General features: G+C 36.9%; 1 protein-coding gene across 1 annotated transcript in view; it reads right to left on the bottom strand.

Moving 5' to 3' along the window:
* MBOAT1 (membrane bound glycerophospholipid O-acyltransferase 1) overlaps positions 1–14542 on the bottom strand; it is a 36112-nt gene that overhangs the window by 7865 nt on the left and 13705 nt on the right. Inside the window, exons 3-9 of the mRNA XM_072411626.1 lie at positions 12639–12716; positions 11645–11740; positions 10435–10490; positions 8695–8749; positions 5268–5445; positions 2754–2946; positions 134–237 (exon numbers count right to left, since the gene is read on the bottom strand). Coding sequence (XP_072267727.1) covers positions 134–237; positions 2754–2946; positions 5268–5445; positions 8695–8749; positions 10435–10490; positions 11645–11740; positions 12639–12716 — 760 coding nt within the window. The remainder of the gene's footprint in view (positions 1–133; positions 238–2753; positions 2947–5267; positions 5446–8694; positions 8750–10434; positions 10491–11644; positions 11741–12638; positions 12717–14542) is intronic.

Here is a 14542-nt window from a genome sequence, read left to right as displayed (position 1 = left end):
ACCCAGCAACAGTCAATATTTGGAGAGAATATAAAGCAAACTACACAATGGTATGATACTCACAGAAGAGTGCTATACTACATGACATTTCACAAGTACCAGGTTGTATACCAATTACATATGGCATGCTCACCTCAATGTTCCATATGTTAAGATTATTTATTAAATCCCATCGAAAATTGCCTTTCTCATCCACCCCACTGAAACCATATCCTGCAGCATTGTTCACTGCATCAGCTAAAAAAATTAAAAAAAATAAAAAAATAAAAAAAAAGGCAAGGAATTTAATACAAAATCTAAACTGATGATTCAACATTCTTACTTTTTCTGTATAATCAAATCAATGAAAGGTTTGTTTTCATGTACAATACTAATAGGAAAGGTGAGTGTCCTCCAACCACTATAAAGTGTCTTAGAGAGCCAGGCCCCTTGGTATAATATATTGAAGCAAATAGGAGAGAAAAGCAGGGATTTTTTGGCTCAAGTGTTTTTATATGTGGATATGCAAATTATATACAAAAAAACAAAACATAAAATATTCTTTGTGGAAGAAGTTGCCTTCAATATTTTAGAGGGTAATATGTACTGTGCTATACAGTTTACAACTTCCTAATTCCAAATAAAGTATAGAGATCTACTGGCAGAACTGGATCATGAGTCCCTACACATTTTGCCGGTTTAGGCTTCCTCAGGGGATTTGTTGGAAGCCAGTAAAAGTACTAACAAAAGCAAAATTAATATTATTTATTATTATTATTATTATTATGCATGTTTTTTGCTTTAGTTAGTATTTTTACTGGTTTCTCACAATGTCTCTGAAGAAGCCTGCTTTTCTGTCTACGTTTTGTTTTTTGTATAAAATTTGTATATCCACATTTAAAAACACTTGAGCCAAAAATCCCTTGCTTTTCTCTTCTCTTTGCTTTAAAATTTTGTTTTCATGTGCTAACGAGCAGAATTATCCTAGTTCCTAAAAGGTAGTGCAACCTTGTACAACTTTTTAAGCAAGCCTTGTAAGAAAGACTCAGTAATTTCATATGTCCCATTAAGTATTTAAAGAGAACTAAATAAAAGAAAAAAATGTAAGAAGGTAGCTCTTTATTGCAAACAGGACAGGATATGTCTTTTGTGCAATGAAACAAACTTACCTGCCTGTTCGCAATCTTGTTAAATGTACATTGAGCTCTGCATGCTTCCTGATGGATGGTGAACTGATTGTTCTCCCCTAAGAACTCCTATTTAGTTATTAAAAAAGTAAGAAGAAAAAGAACCTGGAAAGAAACTACCTATAATCCTGTAGTACAAGAATTTTAGCACTGCCATGAGCAAAACGTGATCAAGGAATGTAATAAAGGTGTAAAAATCTAATTGTATATCTTATAACTGAGGTATTATTAGGGAGTAATAAAATACCCAAATAATAATAATGCTGTGAATGTGGGAGCCTCAGGTGATACCACAGAAGCTATTCAGAGTACAGGGATTCACACATCTTTTCACTACTGAGCAGAGCACATGCCTTACACCAGGGCCTGAAGCTTCTATTATATACTTTTTGACCAGCCAGAATAAGGAGACTTCAGTCTTCACTTAACTTTTGATACTTTCAATAATACTGCCAGAGTAATCAGAAAAAGTTATTGTAATAAACAAAATGTTTCAATTGAATTGGTTGCTTAATTGGCAGCTGTGGAGAAAACAGATATTTAGAAAGAGGACTGTATTTGGCCACAGCTATGGTTTATCCCTGATGAGGAATTAAGGCAACAAAGGCATGGCAGGGAGAAGTTGTAATAAGTGTCAGGCAACAAAAAGAGAGTCTAAGTAGGTAATTCCGGGTCAAAGCAGGTAAATTGGGTTCACATACAGGACACCATCCCCAGGGTGAAACATGGTGATGACAGTATCGGGAATTTAGTCAAGATGGACAGAATTAAGAACTGTTCCAAATACCTGTGGCATCTGCTAGAAAGCTGAAGATGAAAAGAAATTTCACCTTTCAAAAAAAAATAAAAAATAACCCAAAGCATACAGCCAAATCAAGAAAAGAATGGCTTCACCATAACAAAATAAAAGTTTTGGAATGGCCCTGCCAGAGCCTAGACCTAAATTCAATAGAAAATCTGTGGGATGAACTGAAGAGGGCTGTGTACATGAAATGTCTTTGCAATCAGACAGATTTGGGGTGCTTCTTCAAGGAATATATTATATTCAATATTGCTGATAAGATGTGCCATGGTGTAGGACTCCTACTCATAAAAACGGAATGCTTTAATTAACTTAAAAGGTGCTTCAACAAAAAATTAGTTTAAGGGTGTGCAACCAGCTAATTGGAATTTTTTAGCCCCTCACCTTCTAACTGATTTATTTAGTTTTCAATTGAATTGTATAAGTTATAAGTCTCGTTAAAGGTGGGAAATGCTTTCAAATCATTTATTGTGGTAATTTTTTTACATAACAAAAACCTGGCATTGTAACAGGGGTGTGTACACTATTTATAGTCACTGTTCATTCAATCTCACAACTGCATATACATAGTCAGACACATTTTCAATACCTGACCTCTCTATTTGTGGGTTGAGCTGGTTTAGGAATTACAGATACTTATATATAAAAACAATGATAGATCACACACATAGTGGTTTCTGTATATGAGGAAATTATTACAGACAGCAGTAGACACTAGTGCACAAATGGTTCAGGATGATGATTGATGGCTTTTAGGAAAAAAAGTATTTTCTAAATTCACTTACCCAGGGTCCATGCAAAATAGTACTTAGGTTTACTAGCCATTGTGGCAATGTAAAGATAGCCTAGTCTTGTCAAAAAGGAAGATTCCTTAATGAAGGTATCATCAACGATATAGGCAACGGGAAAAGCCTTACTTATGGTCAAGAAAACAACAAGTGATACCAGACATATGCACATCTTGTGTAAAACAGCTTTCTAAAAAGAAAAAAAAAACAAAACACTATAATTAATTTATCCACCCATGTAACTCTGCTACAGTGTGTTATGTGGTCACGAAAATCAAAGCTGTGACATTTCCAATGATTAGTTCATCAATCTGCACAATTTTAGAGGCATCCTTCGTAGCTCTTAATCTCAAGTGTGAAACATAAAAAATAAAAGCTGAACTCCAGCAAGTATCTAAAAGAAAGTACACCCTTTTCAATCCTAAGGTTTAACATATCAGGACAAAATTGCTGGTTCTTAGCAGGTTCCAAAATTATACTCTCTAACCTCTAAAAAAAAACAAAAAAAACAAAAACACGCACAACAGATTTCACCATACCATGGAATAGCCATGTGTGAAAAACTAGGTACACTCCATGATTCACTAGCTTGTAAAGCTATAATTAAGTAATCGTTTCTTGTATGACTTTATCTGTCTCTCACATTGTTGTGCAGAAATCTTTCAATTTATTTTACAATGTTGCTTCAGTCTACTGAGGTTTGTGGGCATTTGTTTATGCACAGCTCTCATAAGGCCCTGCATTTTGATTGGGTTAAGGTCTGGATATTAACTAGGCCAAAGCGACATCTTTAACAATAACCATGCTATCTGTAAGTGTCTTAGATTAGGATCTTGTTTTTCTTTTGATTTTTGTTTTTCTTGCAATATCTCAGAGCATTGCATAGATTTTCCCTTTGGGGTGATTTTGTTGGAAAGTCTACTTCTTAGAAGATTGCCCTTAATGTGTTTAATCTGAGAACCATTTTCTAACTTTAGATGAATGCACCTCAAATTGTTTGAAAATGGCCTTTAAATCTTTCCCAGATTCATAGGCAACTACAATTGAGAAAGATTATTGCTAATGCTTTTCTGCCTTGACATTGTGTTAACACACACCTGAATACTCCAGTCCAGCCGAAAACCCAGGTCGAAAATGTTGTATCCTTTTGATGATTGGATAATCAAGAACATTTTATTAACAGCACAAAACCTTTCAATTCCTATGGTACCTATTGTTTTCACACACTGATTCTGCATTTAGACTTATGCAACGTACACACGTGCAATAACTGTCGTTAGAAAACAAATGATTAACGACCATTCAACAATTATTCACAATTATTTTGAACAATTGTATTGTGCACAATTCTGTACACGCTGAAACAATATGATCGTTCAAATATTATCCACCAATAATGTAGACACACTAGATATGATCGTTTGAAGGATGCAGGAAGTGACGTGTACAAGAGAAAGTGTATCACAGAACTATCCAAAATCACTGAACGACCGTACACCCAACGATCGTCACCCAATCAGATCCGCCAGGACAGTCGTTTGTTTCCAGCGACATTTCTTGTTCATCAGTGTCGTTGGCCAGTCGTTGTTCACTTTTTTTGTTAACAATTATCGGACGATCGGTCGTTAGTTGTTAGTTTCCATTGATAAATATTGCACGTGTGTACGTAGCCTTAGTGTTTATGTCATGTGCTTTTGACCTATTTATCTTATCTTAAGGCCTGCTAAGGACCAGATTACTTTTTTTATTATGCTCTAGAATTTGGCACTGGTGCAGTGACACTGGTGCAGAACAAATGTTACTCTCATAGAACAATCTAAATACATACCAATAATATACTAGGCATGTGCAAGAAAGATTTGAACAATCATTTTTTTAGACCTTCATCTAAATTATTGTGGAAAAAAAAGTGTGAATGTAAGCAACTGAATACAGAAGCAAAAGAAATAAATCTCGCCATGGCAATGTGTGTTTGGTATATGTGTATACCAAATCAATGCAAACCCTAAATGAGTCAACTTAAGCCTAAACTTCAGGCAGACAGATAAATGAAAATGCATAGATATGGGCCTTGTGTGTTTTGATGTTTAACTAGCACATGATGTTTTTTTCTATCCATTTCTAAGATTTTTACAGCTCTCTTCCCATCAACTTGCCATTTGTCAGAACCTTTGCTAATGTAATTGACTCCTAGTATTGCCCCTCTCTCTCCCAGTCTGCTACCAGGTCAACTTTGGATATTTACACTGGATACAAATAAAAAAAGAATGTAATCATGTGTGTCCTCTATAACTGCCTGGAGTTCGGCATAATCAACATGGCTACAGATGGTCAGAATAACAAAGTACAGCTTTATAAACTCACAATAGGGAACAATATTGTTCCTGACCATTTAAATTCAACCAAAACAGCACTAGTACAGTTTACAAGCACAAGCTTTTTTTTTTTTTTTTTTTTTTTTTTTTTTTATATAAAAGGTCAGAAAATAAGTTGTATACCTTTAGTACTCACATTTGGGGAAGGATCCTGCACGTAACCTTTTTCTTTCAAGTTGACATCCTTTAACTTTGATTGTATATGACGTCCTTCAATAAAGGAAATATAGTCCTGGAAACTGCTGCAAGGCCCAGCAAGGATACTCATAAAATTCAGGTGGTAACTAAGGTACTCCAAAAGAGTTGGCCTCTTCCTGAAGAAACAAGAAATCAATTCTAGGTATGTAACCATTATTTAAAATACTATAAGTTTTTATACTTTTTTATTTATTTAAAATACTAAAGGTCTAACTTTCAGACACTGCCTAATTTCCAGAAAGTAAACCATGTTCAATACAATAAAAATGTGTAAAAGTACAATTTACATTATCTTTGGCAACCTAAAATTCATTTTTTTTATTGTATGTATTTTCTTCAATTATCAGGCTAACATCCAGTCAGGTTATGCGAAATATTGCATATGAATATTTTTTTTTACCATTCCAGATATAATATGGAGCTTTTGCTCTTTTTTCCATGTTTACAAGACTGGCTTTGATACTTAACTTCAAAAACGTGTTTATTGAGCTCATTAATGCAGGTTGAAACATACAGACACATGAAATATGTCCGTGGTGACACATGCAGAAGTGGGGATGTTTGGCCATAATGTACATGGCTTTGTTTAATAAAACCAAACGCAGAATGTCAGCACCCGATACAAATTGTTAAGCATAGTGGTGGAGGGGTGATGATTTTGGGCTTGTTTTGCAGCCACAGGACTTAGGTACCTTGCAGTCATTGAGTTCACCATCATCACTCCTTTGTACACCAAAGTATACTAGAGTCAACTGTGAGACCATTTGTGCAACAGTTTGTCTGAATTTGGGTGATGCAACAGGCAAATAATCCCAAGCACAGCCACAAAGTTAAAACAGAATGGCTGAAAAAAGAGAAAAAGTCAAGGTGCTGTATTGGGCCCAGTCAAAATCTGAATCTCTACCCAAACAAAATGCTGTGGTGGAACCTTAAGTGAGCTGTGTATAAAAGAAGGTCCACAAACCTCAAAGAACTAAAGCAATGTAATAAAGTCATACAGAAAACAACTACATTAAGTTATTGCAAGTTATTTTTAGAACATGCAAAAGACCAGATGTTTTTATGTCCTGATATGTAAACCCTAAGAACTGAAAGGGTAAAATAAATTATAAGGTAAAGAATATTCAGTCTTGCTTCAGACGCCATTTACTCAAAAAACTGGATATTTTGTAACGCCATTATCCCATACAAGAAAGGCTAAAAACTAATTATTTTCAATCTGCTTATCTAAGTAGGGTCAAAGATTTCCACATTTAAAAGACCTATCTATTATTCTGATTGCTAGACCTGGAACACTATTACTATTTTTACTAAAGCAGTTTAGCTCAACTAGGAGATTTTAAACGTTTCTAATTACCCTATCTGAAGTTTTTTATACAGAAAAACGACACCCACATCATTTACCTAGCTCTGGTAATTTAAAGCTTATTAAAGAAGGAACAGTCTGTTATACAGAAATGGGGCCATTAAGCTTTTGAGGACCACTTTACAAGTATTAGGGTATTTCAATTCACCACTTTTTAGAAGCCTAGAAAGGGAACAAAACGTGTTACCACTTTCAAAAATATGGAGTTATATAAGTAATTTTTTTTAATAGTTTGGTTTCACAGGTCAAATACATTGACTTGATGCAGTAAGAAAAGCTAAAGTCATGTCAAACTAAGTCAACTTTTAACTTTAGAATACTATATACAAGGTGTTCTGTCAGCTTGTCAAATACATAACATGAGTTTTGTTCAGCTTGGGTTATACCTATTTATTTGAAAGTGATTTGTTTTGTCTGTTAGACCTGCCACTTTTATTTACCATCAGGGGTACTTATTAGCCATCAAGGACAGTACTTAAGAGTGTCATTGTCAACAACCAATAGAGTAGTAACAGCAAGGGGAATGGAATGATCCCAAACTCTCCAAACTTACAAGCATGCATGCAAAGCTAATATAACATGAGAAGGATGCACCCTTACACAAGTATCTCACTAAATATAGGAGTCTTTCTTTACACCCAAAGAGACATACCCCTATAGGAAAAGGCACTGGATAGGATGTGGAAATTTTATTTTTGGCATATTATATATATATATACACATATACACACATATACATACACACATATATATATATATATATTATATATTGTGAGGGGTTATGCTCAGGATCGCCTTTGCTAGGGTCAAAAGACACTTGTCTGGTTCATCCAATTCAGATCAGCTGAAGGTTGCAGATAAAATAACAAAACAGCAAAAGAAAACCTTGCCTGTCCGGCACTTACTATACATCAGACATCCCTGTCTACCAGCTGGAGGGCTTCTCCCTGTCAGCTCAAAAACAAGCTTTCAGCAACCTTCTACTCACTTTTGAGCTCACTCACCCAGACTGACTTTCTGAGTCTCTCAGCTGAGCTCCCTCACAGACCGACTGTCTGTGTCTCCAGCAGAGCTCGCTCACACAGTCCACCTGGCTGTGTCTCCAAACAGAGCTGAACTCACACAGACCCCTGTCTGTGTCTCTCCAAATAGAGCTGCACTGACACAAACCCCTGTCTGTGTCTCTCCAAGCCAAGCCACTGAATGAGTTCCCCACCCTCAGTGTTTTTTCACACAATTATCTCACAGGTGAGAGTCTTCCACCTGCTACTTCACACAGGACAGGAATCTTGGGCAAATATACCTGACACAAAAGAGGAATCCTGGGCAAATATATCTCCCTTCCACCTCCAATCCTGCCTTGGTGTCACAAAATATATATATATATATATATATACAAACATATATTTATATACATATACACATATATATATATATATATATATATACACACACACACACACATGCACTAATTTCACAGCCATGTGTTTTTTGGGTTTTTTTTCCACCCTGGTTAATATTCCAGTTTCAGTTGCTATCTTACTGGCATGGGTGGTCTCCCTGTTGAATTGTTGCTGTCTTTTCCCCAGTGAGATTTCCCCTCACATTTTGTATAAAGTGGAATCTTTATAAAATCAGTACAGAACTTAAATTGTGACATTTTTAGTGTTTCCCTACTTTATCCATGTAAAAAAAAAAAAAAAAAAACTGTTTTGGCCTAAAAGAGGCTTTTTGCACTATACAGTGGTCATAAAATTTAAAAGTGTTTTAGGCATTCTTTCTCACAGTAAGGAATTCTTTCCCTTCCGCCAATCATGAAAACAGAGGTTATGATATGTCCACTTTGTTATCATGCGAGGACACAAAGCTAAGAAGAGCAAGTACAAACACTCACATACATGGTCACATGGATTGTTCATTTAATCCATGCATTTCTCCAAAGTTGTTATTTCAAACACATTCATCTATAAATAATATTATGCATTTAAAAATGTCTTACTCTATACAGTTTTGGAGTTGCTGCTTGGTGCGTGACTGAAGATTCTGACTCATCCCTTTAAAAGAAAAAAAACACAAAAATGACTACTGGCTGAAATTGAAAAGGAAACATTGCAAGTAGTATGGATATACTGTGATCAACAAACACATTAGAAGCACCTATATAATATTGCAGTATTGTCCTCAGAAATTTTTTAAGCTTGGAGGGAACAAGCTGTAGGCGGGTGACAGCGCCTGTATTGTGACCAAACTTTTTGGTAAACACCCAAATACAGACGGGTGGTTACCGAAAAATGCTGGGTGTTGCACCCAGCTAAAAGGGGCTGGGGATAAAACAGTTTTGTTTAGGTTCCACTTCTGGCTTCAAAAAATGTTTTGGCACTACAAAGCCTCTGAAAGCGTCCTGTGGTATCTGGCACCAAACCATAGCAGCATATACTTTAAGACACATTGCGCCAACTGGCCCATAGTGCATCCTGCAGTCATCTCCTCCCCATATGAAAACAAGCAACCAGCCATTCATGTGGTAAAACATGGTAACGTGGTTCTTGAAAGTTTGTGAACCACTGAAAATATTCTATATTGTTATGTTAATGTGACAGAAAACATCATCTGATTTTCAAATGTGTCTTTAAAGTAGATTCACATCAAAATATAGAAAAAAATTTTAAGGGTTCCAGCACTAATGTATGTCAAACCATTCCACCTTTTTTTCATTGCTCTGTATTTCAGTTCTGCCCATTGTAATATGGTAATCAGTGTATTTCTCCTCACCTGTCAGTGTTTTTTATATTCTGATAGTCAGACTATATATATTACACACAATGACAAATATGAAATGTAGTTACCAGGTCTTTTCTTTATGCATAGGAAGTTTCTCCAAGCTATAGAAACGAACCAGAGGGTAAAAAGCAACTACAAAGCCAAAAGTAATACCAGCGCTAGCTGTAATATCTATTGCTGCAGAATCATTGCCTTTTCCAAATTATCTGATCATTTTATCAAATCAGAAATTGATGTAAAGTAAAATAAAAAGTGAAAAAAAAATCACCTATAATGAAAGTCCAAACCTCAAGCTCAACACCAACCCAAACTTTAATTTTTTGGACAGAGTGGCAAAGGCAAAGGTTTAAATTTGCAGTCTTTATCCCCCATTAGGAAGATTTCCCACACTTTTTGTCAATACAGGTAGTGATAGTAAATCTTTCCAGAGATGATATGAACAGTAACTTTTTAAAATTGCATTTTTTTTAATATAATGGGTTATTGCCTTTTCACATTATTATTTTTTGTAGACCCCAATTAAAACTTGTTCTGCTACCATAGCTCCAGCAAGTGGTATGAACTTTTTTGTTTTAGTAAAAATGACTAATCTGCTTTAAAGGAAATAAAATTTCACTTCGCAATTAGGCAGGGCTTTATTGCAGAGATGTACGGGTGATGTCCCATCAGCAATAAAACATACTCACCTGCCTGATCGCTCGCTTTAACCATCACAATTTCTGAGCTAAGCATGAGCTCAGTGTTGGTAGCCAGGATATCCGGCTCATCCTGCGTTCACCTGTGGCTGCCAGGACTGAATGAACTCCCGTGCTCCTATGCAGGAGTTACATCATCCCAACCTGGCCAATCAAGATGGCTGAAGATCGAAACAATAAAGAAAAGAAGGTAGCGTCACTGGTGACAGAACAGGGACAGGTCAGTGTAAACTATATTTAGTTCATCTTTAAAGTCTGCTTACCATCATGTAACTGGAAAGCCAGCGTTGTGATTTTCTGTGTAACAATCATCAATGGTCTACAAGAGAAAATACATTATCAAATATTCCTTCATACCACTCAGTAGATCTGAGCAAAATGTACATAATTAATTAGCGTGAAATCTAGCCTATGGAAATACAAAAAAAATATTATTCTGCCCAAAGGTCTACCTTTTCCCAGCTCTATCCAAACATAAAAATACAGAATTTAAACACACACTTTTAATCACTTTTTAAATGGCAAAACAGGACAGAATCAAAGCTTCAGATGCCTGGGTTACCACAAGGACATTGGTTTGGTTAAAACACAGGGATTGTGTTGTAAACACAAGATATTTGCTTTGATGTTACCTTTAAAATCAGGTTCACCTCAAAGCAAACTTGTACTGATTATACACACTGGCAACTAACGACGAGGCATTCCATATAGAAGGAATCAACATAAGGTTCACTTGAGTGTCTCCGGGTATACTCCTAGACCTGTTCTCCTATCTCACAATGCAGCACTTGAAGCCTGAGTAGTGCATTACAGGCCTGTGTGTTTGCAAGCAGCAATGCTGGTAGTGTGGCCTCTATCATATGCAAGAACAAAAGTTTAAATAGTGAGTAACTGCACGAGTTATTCAGGGGCTGAATAGGCATGTTAAAAAGGTTTGCATTACAGGTAGTTCCAGGGTTAAGGACAGACGGACAGATGACTCCTAGATACCAACCCTGCTCTCTTGTGTGCAAGACAAGGAAGAAATCTTTTGCTAAACACAGCTGAGGCCTCTTGTAACTCTTTAATGATCAAGACAAACTCTGCAGTTGTTTCTTTTTGCATATCAAAGCACAACTTGCTCCAGAAATTAATAAATCTCTAGGCTCCATAAAGATTTTTTTTTCTTTGATTTTCTTTGATTAACTGACAGTGAGGATTTTATATGGTAACTGACATCATGCTGCCTAATAATTTAATAAAATAATGTACATGTTTCGACTTACATACAAAATCAACTTAAGAACAAGCCTACAGTCCCTATCTCAAATGTAATCCCGGGGAATACCTGTAAATATATTAATAGGCCTAAATGTGCATAATGTCTATTTTATGACAGCATGTATTGTTTTGAAAAGCACATTTTTTTGTATATATTGCCTACAGAAAAAACTCTGTATTCTGTATAGCTAACAGTTGACTGAATGCACCTACCCAGAGAAGTCTGTAGCGAGGATGCCATAGTTGAATATGTACACTCTGTTAACTTGGCACAATGTTAGATAACTCAATGCCGTTATAAAAGAGTACCTGTATAAAAAAAAAGCACTCGGTTTACGGAAGGTACAATTTACAATTATATTTATTACAAGATTAGTCAGCGCATGAATATAAATCCCTAAGGACAAATTTCAATCTGTGTTTATGCTGAACTATAAATTTCTACAATTAGCAAATACATTTGTTGTTATAAATATGGCCAACATTTTTAAAACTGACAAAGACAGAGAAAAAGTAACTGCCCAATGCAAAGGACATGCTTATAATGGAATCATTTCTGGGTGAATGCAGAATTTTGCAACCAATATTTACCATTGAGGCTGCCAAGGTTAGCTGGTGGTTGGTACTCAGTTTTTACAAAATAATAATAAGGCGTCCAGGACAGCCAGAGACGTTTGAAGATAGATATATCCAAAACCAAAATTTTTGTTTGTTTTGCAGTTCTGGTTAAAGTTTTCATTTCTGGCATGTTATAATATTTTTATCATTGTTTGTGTGTCTGCTGGGCTCATTCACCCTTTTCAAGACAATTGAAAATTTAACTAAAGAACAATGGGAAATATGACACCTAACCATTGTCACCAGAACAGAAATAGATGCAAACTTTTCCAACATCTGTTCCACTGACAGCTGTTAAGACGGAATGCATCCTTATTTCTAAAAGATTTGCTATTACTTCCTGTTGTGTCTTCAGAAGAGATATACCCACAATGCAAAAAAAATAATTTAAAATTTCTGTCCACTTATCAACACCATACCACTGGGGCCAAAAAGCAGAATTCCAAAAACACACCCAACGTATAGGACTAGCCAAATGGGTTTACCCGTACAATATGAAGTTATATCTATCCTTAGCCTTTATATGGTATGATATGCAGTATGTACAACGGATTACAATGCAAATAAAGCAAAACACATATACTCTTACCTGTGAACTTTTTCTGAACTTGAATTAATCATGATGAAGTAGCACACAATTACCAGTGTGAAAATGTGCAAAGAGTACCTAAAATTAAAGAACAGCATACATTTACTACTTTGTTTCCATATGAGCTGTAAAAGTGTAGCATTACAGAGGTTTACCAATTGTAGTTCAAAAAAATATAGACTATATAACAGAAAATACTTTAAGAAAACCAGAAACAAGATGTATTAAAAAAAAAGTACCACTACAAAAAAGTGAATAGTGACTAAAATGACAGTAGTTGAAAAAAGGGAAAAACTTTTGGGTAATAGGAAGATCATTTATGAACATTTAGAAAATAAAAACATTAAAAAACTTAAACATAAAAACATTTAAATGGAAGAACACTCTACTAAACTTGTATTCCACTATTTTCACAAAGTAACAAAGGACAAATATCTTCCAACTTATTGTTATTGGGAAGATATCTATCCATGGTTGGCCCAATATATATTTCTGCACAGATTGTGCAAAGTATATAGTTATGCAGTGAAGTCTAGAACAATATCATATTTACTGAGACTTGCAAAACCTGCTAACCCACTTTTTTCATGATTCTAGCTGAAGCATGATGATTCTAAAAACACAAACCCCAGTACTATGCTAGGTCTGGCATCAACGAGAACCTTGACTGTTTCCACTATTGTCTGCAGTAGCTAAATGATAAAAAAAATGCTTCATTGCACTTTCTTATGCATAAAATCTTTATATTCAGATGCAAATAGAAGTAACTTGACACTTTGTAAAAATATTACATTAAAGCATTTACCGTATTTTTCGGACCATAAGACGCACTTTTTTTCCCCCTAAAGTGGGGGGAAAATCAGGGTGCGTCTTATGGTCCGAATGCATATTTTTTTACTTACCTGTATCCCCGCCGGTCCCCGCAGCCAGTGTCCTCTTCCTGTGTCCCAGCGTGCGGCACTTGTGCCCGCCCATGAAGGCGGCGCCGATCGGCATTCATGAAATCAATCGGCGCCGCCTTTGTGGGCGGGCACAAGTGTCACACGCTGGAAGACAGGGAAACACAGAGGAGGAACACAGACAGAGGCAGATAGCAGCCAATGTCTGTGTTCCTCCTCTGTAGGAGGCTGCTATCTGCCTCTGTCTGTGTTCCTCCTCTGTGTTTCCCTGTCTTCCAGCGTGTGGCACTTGTGCCCGCCCATGAAGGCGGCGCCGATCGGCATTCATGAAATCAATCGGCGCCGCCTTTGTGGGCGGGCACAAGTGTCACACGCTGGAAGACAGGGAAACACAGAGGAGGAACACAGACAGAGGCAGATAGCAGCCAATGTCTGTGTTCCTCCTCTGTGTTCCAGCGTGTGGCACTTGTGCCCGCCCATGAAGGCGGCGCCGATCGGCATTCATGAAATCAATCGGCGCCGCCTTTGTGGGCGGGCACAAGTGTCACACGCTGGAAGACAGGGAAACACAGAGGAGGAACACAGACAGAGGCAGATAGCAGCCAATGTCTGTGTTCCTCCTCTGTGTTCCAGCGTGCGGCACTTGTGCCCGCCCACGAAGGCGGCGCCGATTGATTTCATGAATGCCGATCAGCGCCGCCTTCATGGGCGGGCACAAGTGCCGCACGCTAGGTCTCAGGGAAACACAGAGGAGGAACACAGACAGAGGCAGATAGCAGCCAATGTCTGTGTTCCTCCTCTGTAGGAGGCTGCTATCTGCCTCTGTCTGTGTTCCTCCTCTGTGTTTCCCTGTCTTCCAGCGTGTGGCACTTGTGCCCGCCCATGAAGGCGGCGCCGATTGATTTCATGAATGCCGATCAGCGCCGCCTTCATGGGCGGGCACAAGTGCCGCACGCTGGATCTCAGGGGAAATCAAATGAATTTTTTTTTTCTTGTTTTCCCGTG

This window comes from Pyxicephalus adspersus, chromosome 5 (genome assembly GCF_032062135.1).
Source record: "Pyxicephalus adspersus chromosome 5, UCB_Pads_2.0, whole genome shotgun sequence".
Classification (NCBI taxonomy): domain Eukaryota; kingdom Metazoa; phylum Chordata; class Amphibia; order Anura; family Pyxicephalidae; genus Pyxicephalus; species Pyxicephalus adspersus.
The sequence above is the reverse complement of the archived record's forward strand: the minus strand, read 5'-3'. Positions and strand labels throughout refer to the sequence as shown.